General features: G+C 47.7%; 1 protein-coding gene across 2 annotated transcripts; it reads right to left on the bottom strand.

Moving 5' to 3' along the window:
- On the bottom strand, positions 1-27,740 carry LOC6617322 (protein O-mannosyl-transferase TMTC2). 2 transcript variants are annotated; one of them, XM_002041611.2, is made up of 10 exons: positions 27,391-27,479; positions 7,505-7,591; positions 5,942-6,497; positions 4,746-5,829; positions 4,569-4,683; positions 1,737-1,822; positions 1,283-1,671; positions 1,131-1,215; positions 876-1,033; positions 1-806 (listed from the first exon to the last, which is right to left on the bottom strand). In XM_002041611.2, the coding sequence occupies exons 1-10, from the start codon at positions 27,477-27,479 to the stop codon at positions 633-635; spliced, it is 2,823 nt and encodes a 940-aa protein (XP_002041647.2). In that variant the 3' UTR covers positions 1-632. The 2 variants fall into 2 exon arrangements, with proteins under 2 accessions (XP_002041647.2, XP_032580513.1); XM_032724622.1 differs by lacking the exon at positions 1-806 and having other exon boundaries at positions 903-1,033; positions 1,131-1,210; positions 27,391-27,740.

The following is a 27,740-nucleotide window of genomic DNA, read 5'->3' as shown; positions in this document are numbered from 1 at the left end:
TTCAATTTCACTTAAATTTGTTGTTTTATTATATGCTCCTTGCCATATCTTTATACAATGCATACATTTCTTGATCGGTATCTTTATTCGCTTAACTAAAATGTACACGCAACGGACAAAACAATCTCGAGAAGCCAAGTCATATCGTATATATATAGTCAATAATATGACCCACAGCTCGCTTGGTGCCTGTGGGTGTCCCATATTTACAGTATTTTACACGGATATTTAAGCACATTACGAGTAGTTACCCAATCATCGTTCCCACGGATCCACTTTGCTCCTATAGCTGTACAGTAACTCGTTCCCTTAACAGTTAGATATTTTAATTATTGTTCTCTCTGTCGCTTCTCCACCGATTCCATCTGTATCTGTAGCTCAATCTTTCCGCTCCGTTTCGGTATCTTGGTATCTCTATCTATTTTGTGACATTCTTTGGTCGCTGCTTGGATATTTACACGGCTGCCAGCTGCTAATGATATACATATGTATCGAAGTCCTTTGTATAAATTCTGTAGAGTTATCTAACGCTTATCCAGCCACGCCCTTCCTGCCTCTCCCGTTCCTATATAAAAATATCTCTGCCCTTTGTCCTATAAACTTAATCGCTAGCTGGCTGGCCACTACTGTTGCTAGACATTCGTGACACCCAGCTTGGCCAGATTGCCCAGCGTGATGGCATCCCCGGGCTGAAGTCTCAGGGCCGCCTTATAGCTAGCTGCCGCGTGATTCGTGCGTCCCAGCAGATGCAGTATGGCCCCCAGATTGGTATGAGCATGGGCATCGTCCGGTCGCAGGGCCACAGCCTGAAAGGAAGAAGGACTCTGCTTAACAAACAGTTCATTTGGTAGTGGTTGTTCGGTCAGTGGACTCACCTTTCTGTACCACATTTCCGCATCCACTTTCCTGTCCAGCAGTCGCATTGCGGTGGCGGCGGCCACCACCAGAGCATAATCGTTGGGCGCCAGTTCCGCGGCTCTGCGATGGTAGATGGCAGACTCATGATGTCGCGACTGCAGCGAGAGGAATTCGGCTACGGAAGAAATACCAAATATTACCCATTTAGACCTTTTTGGCATATAGTAAAAAGGCAGCGAGAATTCTTTAGGCTATGTAGGGATTCAACTCACCATAATGATGATATACACTGGCCTGATCGGGCGCCAGTTTCAAGGCTCGCTTGAACCACATCTCCGCCTCCGAGGCGCGGCTGCTCTGCATGGAAATGGAGAAGCAAATTAGAAATACTTCCTACGGCACAACTGAAAGGCGGATCACCTACATTTCTGGCCAGTGTGATGCCGTAGGAGAGATGAGCAGCCACCTGGTTGGGCTGCAGCTCGAGGGCGGCGCGGTGGTGTCGCTCCGCCTCGTCCCACTGCTGCAGGCGACCGAGGACATCGCCGATCCGCTGGTAGAGAACCTCACGCTGCTGCGGCAGTCCTGGCAGCGATGACAGTGCCTCTCGGTATATGGCCAGGGCCCGTTGGAGTTTTCCCTGCTCCGCGTAGAGGGCTCCTAACTGCAGGTAGGCCGAGCTGCGAGCCTGATCGTGGGCAGTTCGATCTCGAACAGAAGCCCCATCCAGATTGGAGCCCGCCTGCAGGATTTCGATGGCCTGCTGGCGCTTGCCCAGCGCTATAAATGATATGCCCAGGTTGAGGTACGCCACTGCAAGGAGAAGGTGCAATCATGAGTTGGCTTCGCCACTGGATAGAGACCATCCGATAACTCACCCGCCAGATTCGGTCGGAACTTGATGGCGCGCTGAAAGCACTCGACAGCTGCGGGATAGACCTGCTGATTCTGGTGCAGGATGCCCCTGAAGCGAGAGTGAAAGTGTTGACATTAATAGACTGAACTTCTCCAGCTCTCGTGAACTAATTAGAGCGCCTAAATTGGAGGGACTGGCCTCTTTAGGATTCCCCGGAGCCTGACAAGTCAAGTGCCTGGGGCTGAAGAGACGCCACTCAGATGAGCAACTGCTGATACACTCGAAAAAATACCAAGCTACTCGAGGGATTAACTATCAAACTATATATTACAATACATGAGTAAAATAATGATCTCTAATACACACATATCGTAAATAACACCTCCAAAAAGTGTCACAGAGAAAAAATAACGACTGTTTCGTAAAGCTAATAATCTAAACTTACTATTCAAATCATTTTTTGGCTGATTCTTGAAAAAAAAAATTTTTCCAATTTTTGCATTTTTTATAAGGGGTTACATCACGTTTTTTTGCGAAAAATTGCTAAATTTTGACATTTTAAAGTGTGAATGCCACTCGAAGGGAAATTTTATTACGAATGCAACGAGATATGACACTCTTAATTTGGACGAGTAATAATACTTTTATCGACAAAATTCTGCTTATTTTTGACGAGAAAATCGAAATATGCATTAATTACAAAATAACGTTTTTCTTCACGATTTTTTCATCATAGCATGGCAAAAAAGTTTCACACAGAAACAAGAATGACTGGATCTTAGTTCTAAGTTACTTTCTCAACAAAATCTTTTAATTGTTGAGTAGAAAAGTTGAACTGTAGCTTTCGAAATGAAACGAAAGCAGAATGGCACGCACCTTTTCCTTAGGTGTACTTGGAATTATGTAATTAGTTGGCCGCTGCCAAGCAGTTGGCCCTTGAAGCGACGACAGCCTTGCAGTTCTCCCCAACCAATTTCAGAGCGGAAGGTGCTGGAGGAGGGATTGGAAGAGGGTCCTTTTGAGTTTCCCCATTCGAATGCGAGCCACAACAAGTGCAGCAGCGAGACCGACAATAAAATCACGAATGTTTGACGTTGGGCAAAGTAAAAAATCAAATTATACAACTCAGTGATTTGCTGGTATCGGTGTTTGGCTGCTCCTGGAGGACATGTGGTAGTGAACAGGCACTGGGGACTTTGGGGAGATGACAATCAGTCAAGCAGCGACGGCGCCGCGAGCATTGCTATTGATGATTTGATCGCAGTAAATAATGTATGTACAGGAAGGTACGGGAATGTGTATCCGCAGGATTGCTCGAATAACTGGGGAGGGGGCTGGCTGCTGCGGTTGAGCCAGCCAGCAACAGCCAACATTGATTTTCGATTAGCGCTTCGTTCGCTTTGTAGGCAGCTGAAGGCAGCCTGTTGAAGGGTTTCCAAAGGACGCAGGACACAGGCCACAGGACTCGGGGTTGAGGACACACATAACGGCAGCCTTAGCAGTTGTGACCTGGTTCTGAACCATTGACTTGAGCACCGTGGCATTAGCCCGGGAATGGAGCTAAGAATCGGGGTTAGTACAGGCAATAATCTGGCTTGCGACAAGCCGCCTGACGTTGACAGACAGGCGGTAAAAAGGAAAACCCGAAATGACGCACTGAATATTCAAAGCGCAACTCCGCGCTCACTTTTCTTTCGCTCGCTTTTTTCCAGCTTTGTATTTTGTATTTCGCATTTCCGCTTTTCCCGCTTTTCCCCTTTTTCCACTGGCTCCGTCCCGTTTTGTGTCGCATCGCGTCGCTGCTGTGAAATATGCGCAATGAGCAAAAATGCAATGCGAACAGACAACAGACAGCAGACAAAACACAGCCCCAGCGGAGTACTATACCAAACAGAAGGATCTAGGAGCACGCTTACAGACTTTGTCAGACGTTGACAGAGGGACGGAAAGTCGGAAGGGACGAGCGGACGGAGAGAGTGTGAAAGCTAAGGACTTTTGTCCAGCATCCTGCTTGGAACACGGGCAGAAATAATCAGAAGTGGTTAATCCTTCTTCCAAGCACTAGAGGTGGTGCTTCAAAGTATGCCATTTTTTCGGCACATCCTTGCGCACTTTCATCACTCGTCAGTTCGAGAATTTTTGGCAGTTTCCTGGGCAATATTCAATGCTGAATCGGTTTCTCTCAGTGCATGCATCACGAAATGCGCATAGCTTCTGCAGCGGCACGCAAAAGCCCTGAGCAGGATACAAATGGGAAAACGAGACGAAGGATGCGGTCGCATGGCGACTTGGAGGATTGGAGGATTGCTGCTTGTCTCGGGCAGCACGAGAAGGAAAAAAGGAAATGGGCTTCATTTGACAGCTTGTTCGGCATTGTATTGCCATCTCGGGGACGGAGTCTCATAACTGGAATTCTACGCTGCATAAAATGGCCGCGCTAAATGCGCACCCAAGCGAAGGACTTTCAGCGGGTGGTGGGCATAGAGTGCCCCGTGTGGGTGGAAAACGCATGGAGAGATAATGAAAATGGCTGCCATTTATCGCATCGCTTTTGCCTGTCACATGTGGGTAGGCAACATAATGAGGCCAGTTCCGGTTTACACTTTTGCAAAAAAACCTAACAGTTGTATGAGCATCAGTCTAGATTGCAAGTGTTACGTGACTTTTATGAAATGTTTCATTGCAAAGAGCAGAATGGAATTCCATCAACTCTTTAAAGACCAGAAAGCCACCTGACATTATCTCTAGCTCAAATAAAAGGGAAACTAATTGAACTAACTACTATAGAAAGAGCGCTCTAACTGCCCGCAAATGTTCGCTAAGTGCTCAAAGTTTTCGGCTATCGGTTACTCACAGGTTGAAGTGCACATCCGCCATGTTGGGCCTGAACCGAATGGCCTCCTGCAGGACCTGTTTGGCCTCCTCGTATCGCCCTTGTGAGCTGAGTACGCTGCCCAGATTGCCCAACGCTAAAAAGGCAAGTCAAATTAGCTGGCCGTTCTGCTGGAAAGGATCGCGGGGGAGCACTTACCCTTTGGCGGATTGATGGCAATGGCGCTGCGGTAGAGGCTCTCCTCGTCCCGCCAATCGGCGTTCCTCCGCAAAGTTCGCAGGCTCATGGCGGCCAGGAGGACACTGAAACTCAGGAGGAGGGTATTGCGTGTCCTCTGGTTGCAAGCCATTAGCTTGGAGACCCCGTAGCCCACCAGCAGGCAGAATCCCATGCTGGGCAGGTACAGCAGTCGCTCGGCCACCACGAATCCCACGTAGAACAGCAGGTTACTGGCAGGCAGGAAGGGCAGTGCCAGGAAGCCAAGGGACATGATCAGCACGCAAGCGTCCCGATTGGCGGGCGACATCCCCTCCAGCGCGTAATCCTTAGAGGAGCACTGGAAGCCGCCACTCAGGCTGGAGCTGCTGCTGCTGGAACTCGAGCTGGAGGAGCTGGAGGAGCTGGAACTGGAGCTGTTTGTGCTGTTGCTGCAACTGCTGCTGCTGCGGGAGCCGCGAAAGGCGGAAGACACAAGGTGAGGGGCTTGGGCTGGGGCTTGTGGAACGGGGGAACTCCCCTCGTAGACGTAGCCACTGCTGTTATTGTTGTTGCAATCGCGACATGGAAGCGCTTCCTGCTGTTGCTGATGATAGGCTGCCTCAAAGGCTTGGTACTTGGTGTTGTTGGCCATCCGCTTGCGCTTGGAGCGCGATTTGCGACTGGCCACCTTCTGGATGTGATACTGCGGAAAGGTTGAGCTCACTCCACTGTGGGTCACCTCCTTTGACCCACTTAGCAGTTGTCTACAGCTGCGCCACGCCACGCCCACCAGCACAGAGTAGAAGCAGGCGGACTGTGCATTGCGGCGATCCCACAAAGTAGTGACTCTGGGCAGGGCATCCATGCCCCAGTCGAAGCTCAGCACGTTCGGCTGGAGCAGCAGGCGCAGATTGAAGACGGGCAGGTAGAGGAAGGTCAGAAATCTCGTCCAGACGGAGGGAGTCCTGGCGATCGGGTTGTCCGCGCTGGAGAATGCCGTCTGCGGACCAGGGACAATCACTAGGCGGCAGTAAGCCATGCAGAACAGAGCTCCAAGAACGATGCACACGGATCGTAGACGTTGCTATGGAAAGTAATCGAAAAATAGGAACGTTAGTTATGTTATTATTATTCTATGTTTAAGTGAGTAAAGGAAGCTAGCTGGAGGGACAATTTATCATATATAGCTGAGTTACCTTGTCCACCTGTCCGCTGAGTCCGCGCATCACATCGAAGAGGGCACAGACCAGAAGCGCCGTAATAGCCGTCTCCTTGCAGAGGAGGCCGGCTGCAGCCAGGATCAAAGTGGCTCCAAGGGCCAGCCACTGGCGGGGATCCCCGGACTCGCGCCACCTCATGTGCCGCAGGTAGCTGAGGTACGTGAGCAGGTAGCAGACGCAGGCGGCGACGTCCGCCCGTCCCACCACTCCGGCCACCGCCTCCGTGTGGATCGGGTGGGCGGCGAAGAGCGCGCCTGCGGCCAGGACCGCCCACACGGAGGCCAGGAGGGTGCGCGCCACCCGCACCACCAGAGCCGTGGCCACGCAGTGGAGCAGATTGTTGATCAGGTGGAAGCCCCAGGGCGCAAAGCCCCCGCCTATGAGGTAGTTCAGCCGGAAGCTGAGCACGCACAGCGGTCGCCAGGAGCCGTGGGATCCGCTGTCCGTCAGCGGAGTGCCCCAGAAGTCGTTCGAGAAGCTCCGCTGCCAGGGAGTTCCGCCCGAGACATCCGCATTTGCCAGAATGGCTCGTCTGCAAGGAGCGAAGAGGAATTGGGGGTGTTAGTGGAGATATCAGAAACACTGTACAGACCATGGAGCCACATCCGGCCAGTGATTGATTTTCTCGTCCTTGATGTTTGAGCTCGAAGTCTTGTAATCAAAACTTACAAAATACTATTTGTCTTTCTAAGGTCGATTTAGTATGTCTAAATTAAATATCTAAACACTTTTACCGAATCCAAAAGCATTAAAAATCAATCGCTATTCAACAGATGTTGAAAATGCAATGTTTACTCTTGAAAATAACTTAAAAGACATGCAGGTGATATGGGCTCCTGAAGAATTCGCGTTCGTTTATGGAAAATCCGGGCTGTTTGCTTTATACTCTGCTTCCTCTGCATGGGAATGGAGGCAGCTAGGGAATGGAGAACGACTTCCACTACATTGGCAACATCATCGACTGCTATCCTATTGGCTTTTCCCACACAAGCACACTGCCCCGTAGAAGGGCTTGCATTTTGGTCTTTGACGGGAGTGCTGCTCCGTGCGAGTCCCGCTCCTCGAGTTTCACCTCCGGCATTTCTACTCCACCACCTGTGCACTCTCTGCACGCACGGCAGGCGGACTTTTGTAGGATTTTGGCCGGGTGTTCGTGACATCGAGGACGGCGATGCCAGCAGCTCGTATATCATGGCAGAGGCCGATGGGGTGGCCACAGCAAACTCCTCCCCCTCCCCCTCCTCTGGCCACCTGCCCACACCTGTGCCACCGCCAGTGGTTCACATAAACAAATGCCACTCTAATGCCGCACAAAGTCGGCGGAGCCGCCAGAGTGGGCTGAAATTCGATTTTAAGCACCACTGGAATTCCATTGCAGCATCAAGGCATGCCGCAGGCGACCCCCGACTCACTTTCCCTTCCTCCTCCTCATTTTTTTTGTAACGTAACGCAATTCAGGCTACGCTATCGCAACTTTAATAAATTTGCCTGGAAGCTTGAGCGTTTCTCCCCCGATTTCTCAGGCATAATGACTCTTACCTGTCGTCGTAGACGAAGCCAGCGCCCAGGGTGTTCAGATACAGGACGAAGGCCAGGCTGCAGCAGAAGAGGCACGTGAAGTCCATGCTGGAAGAGAAGGGAGAGACGAATCGATTAGTTTGCCGCTCATCCACAAGCTGTTACGTAAACTATCTCTGAATAAAGTGTTCTGGCAAAGTCGGGGTCTTATCGGTTAGATTACAAATTAAATTGATGCCAAGACAAGTCCAAAACACAAAACACTAACTTAGTTTCGAAAGAATAGATACAAAGCTCAAGAGTAAGTCGACAAGTTAAGATAGAATACTCAAGAATCCGCGATTGTTTCGATTTTTATTGAAGTTTTAAAGCTCGACTAACGAGTGCTAGTAACAGAAAATAGGTACGGATTTCATTCTTCTTTTTCAAGTGTACATCTTGTATAATAAGCTGGGCGATGGGCAAAAGTTGTGACATTCATCCGAGATCCTTTTGCAGTCCTGTTTTGCAACTCTGGACGGATCATATTTCCCATTACGGGGATTCGTGGCCGGCCTTTGTTGCTGCTGCCAGCGGCGGTAAGTAACTGCTGGCAGTAGCTTTTCCTCTGCTTTTCCTTCGCTTTCCGCTGGCTTTTCATTCCTTTCGGAATCGGGTGGCAACGTACAGGTAAATTGCATTCATGACTTCCTCCTTTTTGGCGCATTGTTGTCATTTCGGACTCCCTGACAGCAGTTGTTGTGCCGCCTTTGTTGTTGCTTACTGCCCGTTGATGATGTTGCCACAGCCATTACACATAATGAGAGCCAGCAGTCTGTTGCTGTTGCATTTGCTTATCCCGCCCACCCCACTTGCAGTCTGCCCCAGCTGCCGACTCTATGCACATTTGTTGCTGCGGTTGCCAACGTCAACACGCCGGACTGCCTCCCCCCAAAGCCAAAACCCCTCTCCTCCCCCTGCATCGTTGGCACTAAGAGTCGCAGCAGTTGCAGACAATAAGGGCTATCAACAAGCCTCGGTGGCGATGTTTGTCCGTAAGCCAGCATGTGCGTGTGCAGCACTCCTGCTTGGCTTCTCCCCGGAATAATGGACCCATGAGATCCTGGGAACCGCAGCCACATTACGCCATTCCCAATTCCATTCTTGTCCTGCTGCTGAATGTGGCAGCATAGGTGCTTTGGATCAACTTAGAGTAAAGTATCCAGCACTACCTATTCATTGAATCGATAATGCACGAATGAATCAGTTTTGTAATCACTTCAAAGGTAAGCAGGTACACTGAAGTAAGCCCTCCTTGTCAAATTGATCTTAAAGCTAAAAGGTACATAAGACCTGTTTCAATGTGCAACCCCCAGATTCAGATTGAACTAGTTCACCCAGTCGGGCCAAATTGCGCAACATTGGCCTCTTTCCTTGCCTTTTTCGACCCAGAAGCTCATGCTCGCATGTAATAAGCAGTTGGCTTAGGCCTCGCTAAGTCTTATGAAGGGATGGCTCGTGGGCGGCATAGTTTTGTCGACGTTGACACGCTGAGAGATTTGGCATTATGCACGAGGTTCTGGTCCGGAGCGGCTTAGGGCCAAATTAGCAGCATTCAATATGCGAGTAAGCCGCAAAGGGAAAGTGGGAGCAGCGGAGGCGGACGCACATTTACTGTAGTCGCACCCGCTAAAATTGCTTTGCTAATGAGCCATAATGATGAGCTTGGCGCCGAGTTCTTTTCTTTTCGTTTCCTTTCCTTTCCCTTTGTGTGTGTTTGCCTGATTGATTTGCCTGTAGTTCGCTTCCGAGCCATTGACTTGGGGCCATCTCATCACTCGAAACTTGTCAACTCACTTGGCGAGCGACTCGCATACCAACTATCCGCAAGTAATAGCCCACAAGCTGGGGAAGAAGGTCCTTTGTTTGCATGGAGCCGCAACATTTCCACTCCTTCCTTCCGCCCAATCTTGCTGCTCTCAGCGTTCCAGCCACGCGGGCACACATCACGGCTCATTTGGGCCATAAATCATGTTTTATTTTCGCAATTAGCCCGGCCACCGCATAAATAACGGGCTTTTCATTGTCTCAATTTTCATGGGCCCACCATCTCCAGCTTGCCTCCTTGTGTTTGCCTATTTAACAGCTTCGGGTTTATTGTTGATTAAATTTCTACTTTGTCTTATTACTTGCCGCCATCGTCGCACTTTAAACTGTTTGCACACAAGTTCGAGTCCTGGCACTTGCCATTTTCCTTGCCTTTCCACTTGGCTCATGCCAGTTGGCACTTTTGTTTTTATTGCCCTGCCACCTGCCATCCTTTGCTGCTGACCTAGTAAATTGTGTCGTCTAATGGTTTTTCTTTTTTGCCTTCGCCGGCTGCCACTCCCCCACACATTCGGTGTTTTTTCATCGCTGCGTTTGTTTGTTGTGCCTTTGACAGTTTCCGCTTCCGTTCGGGCAGGTGTTTCCCTGGCACCGCCAAAGTTCCCACCTAATGTTCGCCCACAGAAGGTCGCTTAACCCTTGGTTTTCCCCCGGATGCAGCTGGAACCCGAACGCGAGCCGCCCCTTTAAAGTTTCAATCGATCTTTATGAAGTGGTAAGAAGGCATGAGGAGTAGGTTCCCGATAACCCCGCTCCCCCAGCAGACTTGGATCAATCGAATAACTAAATTTAATAATTGCCTATTAATAAAGCATATACACTATAAGTAACTATTGATTTTTTATCTGTGCAGCTTGGAGCGGGGCATCACCAGGCCAGGGTCACTCTGCAGGCCACAATTAGCCGGCAGCAGCGACTTTGGGTATTAAAATTCCAAATTAATTGCCGGCGAGTGGCGTTGGATGGCCCGAATGCCAAAAGCAGCAGTGGCCGTATGGAAATTAGAAACAGGCGTAGGACCCCGGAGACTAATAGACGTGAAATTTAAGCGCATTGAATTAATTTCCCTGCATACACACCCCACACGAATAAAGTTATTTAGGGCTGGCAGCAAAAACTATAATTAATAGGCGTTTTTATTTCACTTTGCTTGATTATGCATAAAATTAATTATATGCCGACACCTGCGGCCGGCACTGGCCCCTCCGAAAGGGGTTAAAACCACCCCCAGCGCCCACAGAAACTTGGGTATACTTTTTTCGATTCCACTCCCTCGAAAGGTAATCATTTGCCGCTTAAATTGCTGTCGAATGGCTGAAATGGCTGAAAAGGGCACACTACAGTTGAGTAAACCTGCCAAAAGTGAAAGTTTATTATTATGCGGTATGCAGCGTTGGCCGCTTGGCCGGTTGGCCCACACATTGCACTCTGAATGGGCAGCGCTAGTTTTGGGGCCACCCTACTCCATACTCCACTTTGGGCCCGTCCTGGCCAACCGGACATCAAAATAATGAACGGAAAGGCAGCCATTTTGGGAAAGTACCGTAAAAATGCCGAAAACGTTTTAAAAATGAAACGATTACACCATTGCGGCTTGCAAACGACCAAGTTATGATAATGTTTGGCCAACTAAACTCGTTTAGCTTGCCAAATACGAGTGCCCCAACCCCAGGAACTCCCTCTATTTTCACAAAAAAAGAAATACTCCCCCCTATGTGTGAGTGCGAATGTGCAAGGTAAGCCTCACAGAAGTGCGCAACACATGCAAACAAGTCGAAATCCAAGTGGAGAGGATCGGAGTCAGTATTCCGGAGTACGTAGTCCGTAGTGCGGAGTCGCAAGTCCGTTGGGCACATTGTGGATGCAGTCGGCCCGACTTTCCGGTCAGTTTTCGTTGCGAGCGGACTGCCCTTGCTGCTGCCAATATTTTGTGAGGTATTTAGAAGCCGAGCTGAGCTCTGTGGGTGTCTCTTGGAGCAGAGAGGCAGTATAAATGTTTATTGGCTTCAAATGCACTCGAAGAATTATTTATATCATTTACTTAGAGCATGATCGATGCCCGGACTAAAGTTGTCTAATACTACAACCTCAAGGGAGAACTAATTACCAATGGGTCAATCGGATTTAATTTTGCAAGAAAAAGAAAGACCCTCTAATTTCTTTTAGTGTTCGAGTCAGATTCCAACCAAAGCCAGGGACAGACTCAGGCTTTTTGGCAGTTTTATGCTAATCGCAAAAAGGCAGTTCTCCCGCCCCCTACACACACACACACACACACACATGGATAACACATGCCAATACACACACACTCGCCTTTGGGGGGCGTGGCTGTTTGAGGGAAACTTTTCATATTTTGGCCCTGCAGTAAAGTTTTCGTTTGCTTTCGGGGGTTTTCCTCGAGTTTCGGTTTTATAACTCGTTGAACATTTGCCCAACGGTTCGTACAATTGCAGCTGCACCCCCATTTTCCCGTGAAAATCTTTCTGAGCGGCTTTTGGCGAATTATGAAAGTGGCGCAGTTCCGCTTCGAGGCTTAAACTGCGACGAGATTTGAATACGAAGCCGGCTTCGATCAGGAACTATTTCGGCATTTCGATAATATGTGAAATAAGCAGTAGTTCCTATACCAACCATCTACGAATGTTTTCCTTATTGAACATATTAACATTTTCCTATCGTAAGATATTTAAATTAATGGCTTACGCCCCGAGCACAAAGCTATCCCGACAGACAGCTCCTTCAGCCGCGCATAAATAATAATTAGGTAATAATTAGCATCTGTCAATTAACAGAGCTCGATACGCTCTCGAGTTTCGCAGGGCACTTTCCCCATTTCCCGCTCGACACTTCACAGCCATAATTTAATTTAAATGCCCAAAACTGTGAATCGTTTAATTATGTATTCGCTGGCACACACACACGCACACACGGAAAACACTTAACACTCCCCACGGCTTGTGGGGAGGAAGGATGCTACGGATTTACTATGCCAAAATGTTTTGGCGCCCGAAAAACAACGCCGAAACCCAAAAAGCGGAATCCAAAGAGTCTCGATAATCGCAGTGTTGGGCAAAATTGGGCGGTGGGAAAATGCGGCGGGAAATGAGAAGCTGCGGCCTAGTTACGAATAGTATGATAGTGTGCGTAAGTGAGCGTGTGTATTTGAGCTGCGTTAATTGAATGCGCAACTGTCGTGCCACTCCCCCCGCCACTACCTCCTTGGCCCCACACCATACCTACCCCATCATCTGCGTAAGCCTGTTGAACCATTATAACTGGGATGTCCAAATGCCAAGTGCCTTGAAATTGAGTCCGACGACCAACGTGGCGTATGCGTGTTGCTCTATATGCTAATTAAAATGACATGTGCCCATGTGTGTGTGCCTCTTCTGTCTGTCTGTCTGACTGTCTGTCTGTTTGTGTATCCCTCCTGGGTGTGTGTGTGTCTTTGTGCGCTTTGTGCTGTTTGCATTACATAATTATAATTACGCATACGCCATGTTGGCGCTCATTTGATTTGACCGTTTTGCTCCACTCAAGAAAATTGTAGGAAGGAATCGTTTTTTAAATTATGACTAAGGATTTATTTTACAATAAACGAAGTTCAAGTGTGGTGTTTATCTCAATTTGTATTTGAAGTCCTTCCAAAACTATGAACATTTCAAACTGTTAAACATGGCTAAGCCTTTTTCTCCGTGTACGAGTGCAGAATTTGTCCATTTGCTCCTACTGTGTGTGGTAAATATTTGCGATACTGTTGCACTTGCACCACCAGCTTCCGACGAGGCTCCCCGTTTTTTGTGGCCTTTTAATAGTGGGCATCGAATATTTAACGTTTTGACGCGTATCTCAAAAAATCCGGAGGAAACTCCCCGAACAGGATGCAAAACTGTGCAAATCGAAATATTAACTGGCAGCGGGAGGATACAAAAAAGTAATGCACGCACTTCTGCCGTGGCTCTTATAAAATAATTTAACCAACCATGTTTGCGCCCATCAGGTGTTCCGCGTCCTGCGGATTCCCGAGTGCGGGTATGGGACCAGGAAAGAAATCCAATTGCTAACCGCAAACATAATTAAAAACTTTGCACAACCACAATCGATGGCAAACGCGATTGGGTTCCGATTTTCGGACATTACACAAGTCACGTGGATCTGTGCGTGGAGGGGGTGGTGGGAGTGGCAGGGTTGCCGGCTGCAGTTGCAATAAAATTGAGCGGAAATGCTCCCGAACTGCAATTTTGCTCGCTGCCTCGCATCGTACGTGGGCATAAATCCAATTAAATCACAAGTTACGCAATGTGATAAGTCACGTTGTTTATTGTTTCAGCGCACACGGCGCAGGAGTGGGAAAGGCGGGGAGTCCTCGCACACCGCAATTTATGCACAACCGACAGGCAAACACTGCGAAACAACCCACGCTCCGGCAACAAATAAAATACAATAAAGGAAGCTGGCGAAAAAAAGAAAAGAGAAAAAACAGCATCCACACGCCAAAATGAAGCCCCATAAAATAGTGCACACTAAACGCAGTCTGTGGATTTGGCCAACGTATATCAGCCGCGAACACGCAGAAACCGCAGTGGATGCAATACCCGTGGTTCTCATAAATGGATAATCCCCGGAAATAAATGATCCCGGGCTTAACTAATGCTGCAGTTACTGAGTTGCTTTCAGCTTAATTCTGCAGCTTAAAGGTCCCACTTGTGTCAGAAAGTATCCATAAAGGTAACTAAGTAACTCTATCGCTCTCTATAATTAAATAGTCGGAAATCTTCCACGAATTTAGTTCGATTCGGCTGACTTTAAGGAGAAATCTGTCTTTCCACTGCAATCGGACGACCCAGTTTTCAGGTTGACCAACTTTCCTTCCCTATCACCTGTCTCTCACTCATTATTTACTTTTGGCCAACTCTCGTTCAAGTTTGAGGGGCGGGCGGAAAAAAGGCTCAAACCCGTGTGAAATATGAGCTGAAAAGCAGGAGCTGCCAAACAATTTTTGAAGTGCGTTTGGCGCACATTGAAGTTTGTGTGGCTTTCAGCGCTGCTGTGCAAACTTGATTATTTCTGGAGTTCCAAAAGGTAAGCCGGTCCCAAGTTTATTGAAGCATCAATTTTTTGCTGGCCAAATTATTTATTAAGTCCCGAAAAGGGCCAGCCAACGACTGCAGACTCACCGCAGATTCGACAGCCGCAAGAAAAGGGTTTTCCCGAGCGAACTTTTAATGTCCTGCCAGGAAGTGGAAATGGGAATGGAAAGCACGGAAGAAGGCAGCTTTAAGGCAGCCCCGCATCAAAGTCGCGATTCCTTTTATGGGTTTTTAATGCCGCAGCATTATTAGGTGCCTTCTATGTTGCGCCATTCGCCTGCCCCTTCGCCAGCGGCATAAAACCCCAACGAGCGGCGCGTCGGAGCGTTAAAATTTGTCACGCGCTCCTCCGCACATGGGGCGTATGTGTAATTTTTTCGCACTGCGCCCAGGGCGAGTTTCCGCATCGATCGATGTGTGCTGCCAGTGCGCCAGCTGGCAAATGTATATCGCAAACATTTCTATCAATCATTCAAAGCGATTGATTCGCAATGCAAACGGAGCGGGCTTCTGACCTCAGTGCACTTGCAAAAATGCTTTTTTGCATCACAAAAATGCAGCGCTCGTTTGAAAAATATTTGTGAAAAGTTGAAGTACCACCCAACGTTAAAATCAGTTATAAATTTAAACATAAATTTAATAAATATTTCCAGCCATTTATTTAACTTAGTATTAAAATCACAATGCAGCCAGTGTACATAATGAAGATGTATGGCACCTGCAGCTGCCGGATTCCATTGCCAAAATATTGCTCATTGCAATATCGCTCAACTCACACTCGTGCGAACTGACAACCGACAGATTTTTGCCATTGTGCAAAAATGCTCGTCATGTGCGGGCTAAACCAGGACCAGAGATGCAGGGGCAGATTCAAATTCAAATACTGATACAGCTACAGATACAGATGCATATATGGAACACAGTGCGGGCAAACAGTCAAATAAACAGGATTGGCGGGTGGTGGAATGGGGCTCCATCCACTAAATGCTGGTGGCCAGCAGTTTGCTGTTGCAAATTTGTATCTGCTATGAAATGTAAGAATGTAATTGATGTGCCATTTGCGGCGACGTGGTGATCGAGGAGGCAGCTCACGCCAAAACCCCTCGAGAGCGTTGCAGGTGGTGACCCCGACGTTTGCAAGATATAAGCGCATGCAGCATCGCCAGTGCACAATGAAAAAAATGTGAGCTCTTCCGCATTTCATGCTATTTGCCAGGCAAACTATTTGGGCCTGTGTTTGCCCACCAGATTGGAAAATGAAATATGTTTGCACTAGATTTGTAAATGAAACTGCTAATTAGACTTAGCGGCGCATTGCTATTGGCAAATATATACACCGCATGTGTTAAAGTTTGCATGGGTTTCTATTATATAAACACACTTGCTGAAGTACGCAATTTACTATATATTATATATAGTAAAGGTTTTTCACATTTTCTCTATCTGTGATTTCTTTCGCTTGCTGCATGCCAAGCACAGCATTTTAAGTGAATGAAATGAAAACAAATATTGCAAATTTACACAATATAGAGCGCACACACACCAGTGCACTGGGGATTGCAATTGTTGTTGTGCGTGTGTGTGTGTGTGCGTGGGGATGGATTGGCATATCTGTGGTGGTCCTGCGGTTGTGGCCAACTGTCCATTATGCGGCTGCCTCATTCGCGGATCCCGGGCTCTTATTTCGGCTTGGCCTGCAGTTCGCCTTCCTAACGATTTTTAATCGATGATGAAACCAGTCAGAAGCGGCAGGGAGTCCAAAACACCAATCACAAATATTCGGTGCATAGCCCAAAAACCTCTTTATTAAAATACTACAACAAAACTGCGAAAAAAACGTCTAATGTTTTAGTTGGATTGTAAAATCCGAAATCTTCAGAGACCCCGACTAATTGTCGATTTAACAGCCATTCCGATCCATCTCTCAGTATTTACAGTATTCTCCCTTCCGCTTTTCCTGGCCATGTTTGAGATGGGCAAATACAACTTACTGATTTTATTGCAAATTGATTTTATGTGCACCTGCCACGCCCACAATCCCACACACCTACAGCCGCCCCGTTACAGACTGACTGCCGGGAGTTTAATTCAAACAAATTTTTCATGTTTACATTGCAGGGCGATAGTGGAAACTTTTTAATCAAAGTTAATTGGAAAGTTTTGCTTTGTCATTCCACACACACACACATACACACGTAGCCCTACGCAGACAGAGACAGATGGCTCTATAGTCTGGCCAGCACACTCACACAGACGCACACACGTGCATAAAAAGACAAACTAAAAACTGAAAAGTAAAATGTAGGTTATCCTTCAGCGCACACAAAATGGTTCTCGATTCTCTGTGGGTTACTCCACCCACCCGCTCCATCCATCTGTCTGTCTCTATCCCGACCTATCCCCATCTCTCTTCCCCCTGCAACTATCTCTATTTCTATCTCCATCTCTATCTCTGCCTCCATCTCTGGCTGTTGTTGGCCCCCCTTTGATGATAAAATGTCATTTTGCTCGTTTACGTGTTCCTCGTGTGTTCGGCCTTCTCTGCTTCTTCCTTTCTGCCATTGCCAGGGCTGACATTCAACGCTCTTGATTAAATTTTATGCAGTTTAACTATTTCTTTTTGGCCCAGAGACAGAGGGAGATGGATAGAGTGGTCTCTGCGCCGCTCTTTTTATTACGTTTGAAGGCTGACGGACGCATTCAACACTTGAGCGTACACAGGGAAAAATGTCTTCTTACTAGCATCCAATAGATGGTTTTCCGAATAATTCTGCCACACTTAGCCGCATCCACACGACTACCAATGGTGCAACGATCTTTTCTGCTGTGTAGTCCTTTCATATCCTTTCATACCCTTCTGTGTCTTGTCTGTAAGCTTCAGTTTATGCTGCAACCGGAAAATTAATCCTAATGAGTGCTGACACACACACACACGCAAGCCGGGCGGGAAAAGAGGAAAAGCCAGTGAAAGAGCGGTGGAAAAGGAAGGGCGGAGGGAGCGGTGCAGGCAGTTTGTTTGCGCATGTGAAGCGATTTATGCTTTTTATGCCCTTTCTTTCCTGAGAGGTATATTCATGGATCCTGAATAGCTGAAGGGCTTGTGGAGTATCTACTATATGCTCAGTAAAACTTGAACTTTTCCCCCTATGAAATAGGCTTTCGATTACTTTTAACATTCGTTATTTATTATAAGATGTTTACAACATTACACAACACTAGATGTGACACTAGATGTGATATACCCAAAAAACACCTTTTGATACTAGAGCTTCGTAAAATATGAATAGTTGAAAAAAGGGTATTTTCGCATCGTTTTTCCGCTTATCTCTCGACTGTTCTCTCAGTCCCCGATTTCTCTACCTCTGTTGCCTCGGGCCGAGTTTGTTTTTGTTGGCTCTGTTGTTGCACACGTGCATCACATGTAAAATGCAATTCCCACACACACACTGGCATTCAGCTGCAGTGCCCGTGTGTGAGTGAGTCAGTGCATGTGTGTGCGCTTGAAGGGGATTCTCATATAAAACAACATTTTGTAAGCATTTTATAGGGCCATAGTGTGGCTGACTCACAGTGAATGGATGCCTGGTCAGGAGGTAGAGGTTTGGGGGTCCGGAAAAAATATATGAGCATTGGGGAGGGGGCTGTGAAAGGAGGGGGGAGCTTCCTTTCAAAAGTGTTAAATGCCGCGTTTTGCATTAACTTGCATTGCTCGTGCTTTCCGCTCCTCCCCGCCACCCGTTCCAAAACCCTTGGGTGGTGATGTCTTTTATGGGGCTGCCATTGAAACGCGACCGTTGCCACTGGTTGAAATGAAATCAGTGTCAATGTGGAGGCAGGAAATGCGTTTTGCGATGCGTCAGCTTTAAACCGATGGCTGGGGAAATTAGCTTAAGGCCAGGAAAGGATTTATCCGTCCTGAACTGCACTGGCAGCGATATGCTTCGATTCCAAGGCACTCGACTCCATAACTTGCTCCACCCGTGGGCTTTCCACCCATAAATGCCGTACGCTGATGTCGTCGAGTCACGTAAAAGTCTATTTAGCCAGGCCATGTGTGGGTGCCGTGCCTGGCACCTCGGCTAAGTCCACCTGGCCCACCTGGCCCATCTGCCCCTCCATCGACAACAATGGGCGCAAAGTAAACAAATTAAAATGTATGCACTGGCAGTGGCATATGCGCCAGGGTGTCGTCAATTAGGCAAAGAAAACAAAAAAGAGCCGACGAAAAAAGATGATTGCATAGCTGTGGGGGAAAAGCGGGTAACGTGGACAAATCATTTTGCCAGCGATTTCAGCGATTTTCGAGTGCGCAAATCGTTCCCCCCGTGTGTGTCCTCGATTTCGGCCCACTTGCTCACTTTGCCAGCCAACCGGGCCGTCAACAATTGTGGCAGCACCCCGCTTCGCTTCTTTTCCCTCTTGGCCAACAGCTCGCATCACATATTTGGTTCATGGCAGATTACGTATACGCCCAGTTTGAAAACCGTTTGCATTGCTTGGGAAAGGGTTTGGGTCCGACTATGCAGCCTCTCGGCGTTCCAGTTTCAGTTATTTGGGCGGCTTTTGTGTCGACGATGTTTTGGTAACAAAAGAGCAGCACGTTTTAACTTTTTGTGCCCATTACCTGTACACCCAAGGCTGCGAAAAGAGTGCACAATAATTGCTAGCCTAGAACAAGATCCTTTCACTGAGTTACACGGTATGGAGAAAGTAGTATTTCCAGACCAATCAGCTTTCTTTTTACAGGCTGTCAATAAAAAAATTGCATTTTTATACTACATTTCGGATTTGAAATAAAATGCCTCACAGTGGGCGCCAGTTCTTTTTCTCTCACATGCGAATTTGAAGCATTCCTTTTATTTTCATTCACTTATTTTTTTTAGAACAACTCATCACTGAAATGCTCTCAATTCGAACATACCCCAGGCCTTGCAGCACATACTTGATTGTTTTTTCGGGTTTTGTTTCTGTTCCTTTTGCGCATGTTTGACATCAATATAACTTTATTCCATATACCAAACCAACCACCCAGCCCCCCACCACCCCGCTCAATTCACTTGTTCCAAATATGCAAGAGTTGCATTTTTCCTAGGTTCGCTTCGGTTTGTCCTGTTTGCTTTCGTTTGCCTATAGTGCTTTGTTGAAATTGTCATTTGTTACTGTTGCTCTTGCTGTTGTTGCAGGCACATATGGTAATGCGTTCTGCTTGTTTCGTTGCTTGTGGCTGGCAAAACATTTTCATGGTTTATTCAACGCAGCTGCACTGCTGCTGCTGCTGCTGCTGCTGCTGCTGCTGCTGCTGTTGACTGCCTGCAAAGATTTGCACTTTGGAGGAGGAGGGTGACCTACCCTTTAAGCCCACTGGACGGGGCTGCCCCCCAGCACTTGCCACTCAAACCGCAAGCAAAGTTCGCCTGTAGTTGCGCTTAATTATTTATCGTGTTTGAAGTGTGCAAAAAACAATAATCAACAAATTTACTTTTATCTGTCACGCCCATTACGCCCCGTTTTGGCCGCTCATTCCGCCCGACTCGTGACATTTGCAAATAAACTGTAAAATGCAACTGTAACAGTAACAGTGGCAACAATAACAAACCAAATATAAATAAACCCGTAAAAATGGGAGCAACAACTTTTCACATGCGCGCAATTTATGGTCGAAAATGAAATTGCATTGTGTACGAGTATGTGTGTGTGTGTGTGTGTATTTGCGCTTGCAGTTTAATTTAAATATTTTACACTCGCATCCCCCACTTTTTCCTGCGTTGAATTTGTGCTTTCGCTCCCCTTCTTTGTTTTTGGGTCTTTAAAGTTTGCCAGTGGCTTTGCCCCACTCCCCGCTCCCTTGCTCCAATATTTAAAATATGAAGACCATTAGCTAAATATTGGCTTTGGCACGCTCACGCACACGCCGAAAAGGGCGGGGAGAGGCGGCTAAGAACATCCCAGGAAAGCAGTCAATAATATTAACTCGGAATTGGGAGCGGGAAAGCAGTGGCATCGGAGTCTGCCCCGTGCTGTGCATACTTATTTGGAGCTCAAGGCGCCCAGGGGTGCTGGGTATCCACCATTCGGGGTGCTTCCCGGGGGTGTGAGTGCATAAAATAAAAATAAATGCTAACAATGGCAGAAAGGAGCTCGGACTGGATGTGTTGGAGTTGCCTTCGCTGGCGGTGTCAGGCGGATTCATGCGGCGCAGCACGGAAAGCCGGCAACAACAGCCGAGTACACAAAAAGTCAGTGGCGTGCCCCAGAAGGGGGGCATCCTATTAGTCAGTATCATTATATTAACCATAAGCAAAGTCTTCAGTGCTCAGTGAGAATAGAAAGAATTAGTCAAGAGAATCTAGCAACTGCGATGCTTCCATCTCCAAAGTTCACTCCTTGGAGTAAGTCAGAAGAGGCGTTTTCGGGGGCGGCAATTTGTTGTTGCTTCTGCCTGTACTTATGCTAAGTAAAGCGATGATGTAAAAGACAATAACTGGGGAATTAGGGAAGAGGAGCGGCGGCAGAGACCACAAATTCAGCCTCCGTCCGCCTTTCGGGTTTTGGTTTGCTTCGGTTTGGCATTTCATAAAGTGCGTAACAATTTGTTTACATATACTTCTGTGTGTATATCCGTGTATTTGAGGAGCAAGCAATTGCGGTCAAGTTAATAGGATCGGTCAATGCTTAAATGAGTTTTTAAAGTAAGCCAAAAGAGTTTAAGCGCGTTTGCTTCAATATCTCTCCATAAGATTATATCAAATTTAAATCCCAAATTTCTATATAAGTGATCAACTTGAATGATTTACACTTAAGAAGGTAAGAAAGTCTTACTGAGGTAACAGATTGAAATTCCCGAGCAAACGGCCTACAACTCTGACCTTCGCTGTGCTGCGATTCCATTTGTATTCTTATGTATGCAGATTTATGTGTGTGTGTGTATTTGGCGTACACTTTTGCGGTTCATCCGCTTTGATATTGCCGGCATTTATGTTTTAATACTTTGTTGTCTGGCCATCCGATGCTTGCTCTGGCGGAGAACGGCCCGAATATTGGGCTGCCCTTCAGTCCCGACACTTGCTGAAAGCTGCTGTCCCCGGCACGCCCACTCCCACGCACGCCCCTTTCGGCTGTGGCTCCTGCCAGCAGACCTGACCACAGACGCAGTGCCTCCACAATGTCATTAGGCAGCTGTGCGAAAGTTTTTGCTCACCTGTGCGACCGCATCGAGCTCCGTGATTGGAGGGGTTCTGGGCGGGGCGGGGCGGGGCGGGGCGGAAGTGGGTGGAAAAGCGAGTTAGCAGAGGAAGCTGAAGCAAAAGCAGAAGTGGAAGCAGGTTTGGTCGCTCAGCCGTCGGGCTTTAAAATTAAGTAAACTAGCACACAGCTGCACAGTGCACTGGAAGCAAATATGAGTCACTCGGCCAACACATATACTGTGAATCAACAGGACCTTCGCCTCTGGATAAATGTAAGTTATATGGACTTTTCTCCCTGTGCACGCATATAATGCGAAAGAGCGGAAGAGAGCACAGACACAAGGACACCCACGGAAATGTAACTAACACACACACAGGCAGACAGACTCGCAGAAGGAATCTCTCGCACACATATATTTTAATGCAAATTGAGCAGAATTAATTTAGTGCTGTCTGTGTTTATCTCTGGTGCGCTTAATATCAAGCCGTCGTCGGTCTCCGTTCGCTATCTCTTTCGCCACCTCCCTCTTTCTCTCTCTCTCTCTTTCCCTTCCTTTCCCCGTCTCTCTCTCTCTCTCTGCCGCTGTGCTGCTCCCTCTTCTGGCTGGGGCATATGTTAAACGCTTGCCAGGCCCTGGCTTTATTTTATTAAAAAGTGGGCTTCTGCCTGCTCCGCTTTCTTGGAAGCAGCTTGAGGCTGTCTGTCATTGCTCTGTTCCCTTCTCGCTCCCTCCGATCCTACAGCCCTCTCGCTCTACGGGCGAAATATGTTGCCTACATTCTGGCATCACTCATACATGTAAATCCAGTGCGGGGGGACGGACGCAAAGCAGACAATTTGACAATTTTGTGGCTCACCGAGCGAAATGTCTGGTGTAGCATACGAGTCCTCGGCTGATTATTTTCAGGATAATGCAGGAATCTCTGGAGGAATCAAATCGTTTTCGAAAAGGAGCTGGAGTTTCAGAGTACTCAGTTTGGAGTCCGCAAGCCAAATAACATTTTTTCGCCTTGTACATTCATATGTAAAAATTCTTCCCCCCCACAGACTCGATTCCAGGACCCCCCGCCCCTGCGGTTTGTCGGTCGCCTTTGTTCGGGACTTCCGTTGGCCTCCGTGCGCATTAGACACGCATCATTTGCGCGTTTGTAATCAGGCGAAAGTGTTTCGACTTTCGACGCAGCACCCCGCCGCCACGCCCCTTCCAGCCCACCGCCTTTTGTCTCAATTGTTCGCACAAACACACAGGAAGCACAGCAAGCAGTGCGTGCGATTCTAGTTTCAAGAAAGTTTTTCAATTCCAAGTTTTATGGGCGACAAGTTCGCCGCGTCCGTTCATCTCGAGCCTTGGCTGTTCGCACCGTCCGGAAATATTTTCCAGAGGACCATGGAAATGGGAACTTGCCTTATTTCGTTTTATTTCCCCAGCCGCACGTGATCACAATTTCTGATGCAGCGCGCGGAGCGAAGGCACACCTCGGCCAAAGCCACCGTGAAAGCCACGTGTAAGGGGCGAGCAACAAGTGTGGTGGCCAACAGTTCCGGGTTCCGCTCGGCTGGCCAGGATTTGGACCCTGATTTCAGCTGGCATCGTTTAATTTTACGCTCCAGGTGCTGGCCAAATCGCAGCAGGCAATTAAATTCCATTTGAGAGCTTTGCTGCAACAAATTCGCGCCCCATTCGCTGGCCCTTTTCTTCGTTTCCTGCTCCTTCGTCCTGCACTTATTGCTGAATTTTAGTTGCCTCCTGCTTTTATGTCCTTGCTGGCACAGTGTCCTGCTGGCGTCCAAACCCATGCAAATTTCGCACAGAGTTCGCGGCTGCAACAAATTTGCACCCATTTTGATGCACTAATGGATCCTTTTTAAGCTTCCCACCTAGAACTTCCCATCTGAGAGTTGAACGTAAGGACTCACTCATCTAAGGTTCAGTTTTTTTTTGGCCTGGCAATACCAGGCGGAGATAGCACAGCATCCTCAGACTAAATATGCAAGTTTCGATTTCATGAGAAGACCAGGGAGATAAAAGCGAACTATGCAGCACTGCTATGCATTGTTCTGAGCTCGGCATAAGTTTGCCGCTCCGTTTTTCGAACTTTTGCAGGAGGAGAAATGCCGAAGCGAAGGATTTTATGAAAATAGCTGAAATAATTTTCCATTAAATTCTTGCGCATGAAATTATCGCATTAAAACGAAACAAAAGCCGCTTTTTTCGCACTCGAGTGGCACCCCTTGCCACGCCCTCTGCTCGCAGCCCCTCCCTACACCACGTCCACTGTTTGCTTAAATTTTGCTCAGTTCCCTGTCCCTCTCTCCTCCTCTCGCTCTGCTCCTCGGGAGAGAAACTCTTCTGCTATTTGCCTGGTGTTTTACTGTTTGCATTCATCTTCATTATGTGTTTGCTCTGGCCCAAGTGGGCGTGGCAGTTCTCAGGCCCCTTTCTCTGCAGAGCAGAGAAAGGCGGCGAGAAGAAAGTTGCCTCCGCCGTTGAGCACTTGGCAGCGAAAGTTTTTGACACAGTTGATTTGCATTTGAAATCCTTGCCGTGGCTTTCCACTCCCGCCAGCCGCCCGCCCAGCAATACCGATCCAACTCCGCCGAGGGTCCGCCGCCGCTCCACAATGATTTATGGATTTTCATCATATTCTGTTGACTCGGAGAATATTTATGATTTGCCAGTACTCCATTTTCTGCTCTTCGCCTCGTCGTCCTTGGGAAATCTGCTCGCTTCAATCGCCTCTCTCTCTCGCTCCGGTGGTGGTATTCATATTTTCGGGTAGCGCTTTTTGTTATAAATTTTTCGAAAAAATTGAGTACTTGCTGCGGCCATGGAACAACAAATAAAAACAAAACAAAAACAAAACAAGACAGAGACGGAAGGCGAAAAGAAACAAAAGGCCAACGGAAAAATGCTGAATATGCGCAAATTGAATTTGATTTTTAAGCACTGATTGCTTTTATTGTTCTGGTCGCCGGGTCCGGTTGGACTACGGCGGAATTTGAATAAAATATTCTAAAAAAGATAGCCGAGGCGAGCAGGAGGAGCAGCATGGAATGGAAATGGGATGACCAGCCGCATTGGAGACCGTAACTATGCTAGAAAGTCAGCTGGCCTGTACTAGAAATACTTTAGCAGTAAGCCCAGTAAAAATCATCGAATCATTTTTAGTGTTAGGTAACGCTTACAAACACAATGAAAGGTATTGCCAGGATATAGAAAAAAACAGATAACAGGGAAAAGTCAGGACAATAAAGGGCCCATGACAGCGCATCTATATTAATTTATTGATATTAAGCTTTTGTGTTGTGCGAATTTGCATTTTTTGCAGCGGAAGCCGCGAATAGTTTTTGTCCGCGAATCGATATGAAATTGAAATAAGCGAGTTGCAGCAACAATTAGCCAGTCATTTGGGCCCAAATTGATTTTGGCCCACTTGGGCCGGAGGAGTGCTGGCTGGCCCAGAATGTGCGCAAATAAATACTTAATAACCCGCGCCAAAGCGCCTGCACAAATGCAAGTCAGGAACGGGCACATTAGCATGAGAATAAAACGAAATTACAGTCTTTAAAATAAATGTATGCGGAATTCCAGCATTCAGCTAAATGCGAAATAAATTTGCCAGAAGACAAAGCCACGGGTGGGTGGGTTCATCTGCGTTTTCGCCGTTTTCGGCGTTTTCGGCGTTTTCTGGGCGGTAATGTCAATTCCCTGGGCGTTTGGAATGTGCCGCCACCGACGCCGCCGCCGCCGCCAGGAGACGCAGAAAATCAATTTCGGCTACAAGTTTTCAATAAAGTGAAAATAATGTCGCCAGCCAAGGCGCTCCACTCCGCTTCGCCATTATCGTGCGGGGAGAATAGATAGGAGGGAGGGGCTGGGGAGCCCGATATCGAAGATATGGCAGAGCACAGTGCCTGCGAAAATCAACGCCGAGTGTCAAACAATGAGGGTCGTTAGAGGCAGCAAATCGAAGCCAGCGAAGGAGACTCCGAAGTCAAGTGCACAAAGCGTCAAATGAAAAGGAAACTGGGAGCTGGGCCTGGGTGGGCATCCCCCGCTTTGGGGACCGGGATAAGTCTAGTGATGCGTAAAGCAACGCACTGTCAAAAAATCCAACCGGAGTGCTGGGGATCCGATCCGGCGGAAAGTATCAGCAAATCCGACTCCGTCCCGAAGGCTGCTGGTGTTTATTTATGTGCCTTGTGCCTTGTGATAAATCACTGACATTGATGCCCGCAGGCGGCGGAGGAGGAAGGTGCCCCCATCCTCAACCCATTTGGACTCGCACCTAGTTCTCCGGCGCTTACTGATTCGATTTGAGTTGTGTGTGTGTATATAAGGCTTTTAAAGTGATTTAATAGTTAGGAGAGCGAATTCAGATGCTTGAAATGTATGATAGAGTTTAAAGGTTACGGGAAATGCTTGTTGTTTAAGCTTTTGGAATCATACTTCATCAAAAGTGAAATACCATCAAACCTGAAGTAGACGAATCACACCCTTAACTTAACCAGGGAACCACCGTGAGCCTTAGAAATCGAGCTTTAACAGTGAGTCCCCCTCCAAAAACCCCACCAGCGAAAAATGTCCTTAAAGGGTGCATAATAAGTTTATCAAAAGTCGAACAGGCGCTGGGGGGGCGGGGCACTGGGAGTGTCCTTGTGGTCCTTGGTGGCGCCGCCCCGCAGGAAATAAAGCGGCGCTCAATCACGGCGCACGCCGGAAATCGGAAGTTAGCAGGCTCACGATATCGAAGGACAACAGCAGCGGCATCGCAGAAGCGGCAAGAGTGTTGTGGCAGCTCGAAACTGAGACACAAAACTCGGCCGCAAAAGTTGGAAACTGTTTGGCAGCACCAGATAAAATGTTGTTGATTGCGACGCAGTTGAGCGTTAATAATTATTATTTTGGGCCATAGATGCACGGCTCCTTCTTCTCCTTCTACTGCTACTACTGCTACTTCTTCTACAGCCTGCAACTGGAACGTGATTTCTGATGGCCAGCAATTTGTGGCAGATTTATTTGTGCATTAACCTCGAATTTTCACCGCGTCCATTTCGATTTCTCCTCGAATTCAGCCAGCACGTTGCCGCAGTGATTATCGACGGACGGAGCGTTTCTGTGCGGGGGTGTCAATAAATCCGGGACTGCGATTCCGAGTACAGGACCAGCTGTTTGTCCCAAACTTCGTGTGCGCCGGCCAACTTATTGATGCTGGTCATGTACTACTCGGCTGTGGAAAATTCCGGGGGCAGGAGCCAACAGCTGTGGCGCAGCATTGATTTTCCGGCCGGGCCGCACTTTTATGGCTTTCATTTATGAAATTTTTGACAGCCAGTCGCATGTGCCCCGGAAAATTCCTAATTATTAGAGGGCCTTCCATTAAAGCCAAAGGCTCTTCGCAGAGCCCGTCGCAAATCGATGGCCAAAAGCGGGGAATGACTATTTTCGAAATCCCAAACGAAACTTTTGCGTACGTAGTGGCATTTTTGAAATGGAAACCCTCGTCAGGCTGAAGTGGGGGTTTCCCCTACTGGAAATTATAAATAGCTGCGCAGAAAAATAACTTTCCATCCGAAGACTTTCATTATGGACCAGTTTCTTTTGTTGTGTGTGGAAATTTATTGAAAAACTTTAGTCAAATTTAAGGTGGGTGAGCAGGGGGCGAACTGGGGGGCATGCCACCGAGCCGGACAACTTTATAGCAGGTTGGAAATTAATTTGATTTCTCGTTAGAGCCACAACAAGATAGGGGCAGTGCAACTCACTTTGATTTATGCAGCCGGAGCCGCAGCATCCCCAGCATCCCCAGCCAGGAACAGTGGTCGCCCCCCAGCCAGGGTTCCAGTGACGGCATCTCTCCAGGATCCGGTTCGGAGGACCAAGACTTATCGGTGTTGCACTTCCTTGCGAATTGCCGGACTCGAGAGCTCACTTAGTTTGAATATTGTATGTTCGCCAGGCTGTTGTTTAATGCATGCTGCAGATTTCGTCGCATTTTATGTGATTTTATTTGGGACACACAGCTCATGTGTGTGTCTTTTGTTTGCTCCAATCTATTTCAACTTGCACTTCTATTGCTGTTTGTGTTTGTGCTCTATTTGCCTTCTCCTCGCCG

The sequence above is a fragment of the Drosophila sechellia genome, chromosome 2L, assembly GCF_004382195.2.
Source record: "Drosophila sechellia strain sech25 chromosome 2L, ASM438219v1, whole genome shotgun sequence".
Lineage (NCBI taxonomy): Eukaryota > Metazoa > Arthropoda > Insecta > Diptera > Drosophilidae > Drosophila > Drosophila sechellia.
This window is presented reverse-complemented; position numbering and strand designations above follow the sequence as displayed.

Bases quoted from the DNA above. Each gene is read 5' to 3' on its own strand.
- LOC6617322 (XM_002041611.2), bottom strand. From the start codon at position 27,479: ATGCCGTCACTGGAACCCTGGCTGGGGGGCGACCACTGTTCCTGGCTG. The intron at 7,592-27,390 runs GTGAGTTGCACT...CTTCTCTTCCAG, and splicing joins CTCCGGCTGCATAAATCAAA to CATGGACTTCACGTGCCTCT. The intron at 1,034-1,130 runs GTGAGTTGAATC...TTTCTTCCGTAG, and splicing joins CAGTGTATATCATCATTATG to CCGAATTCCTCTCGCTGCAG.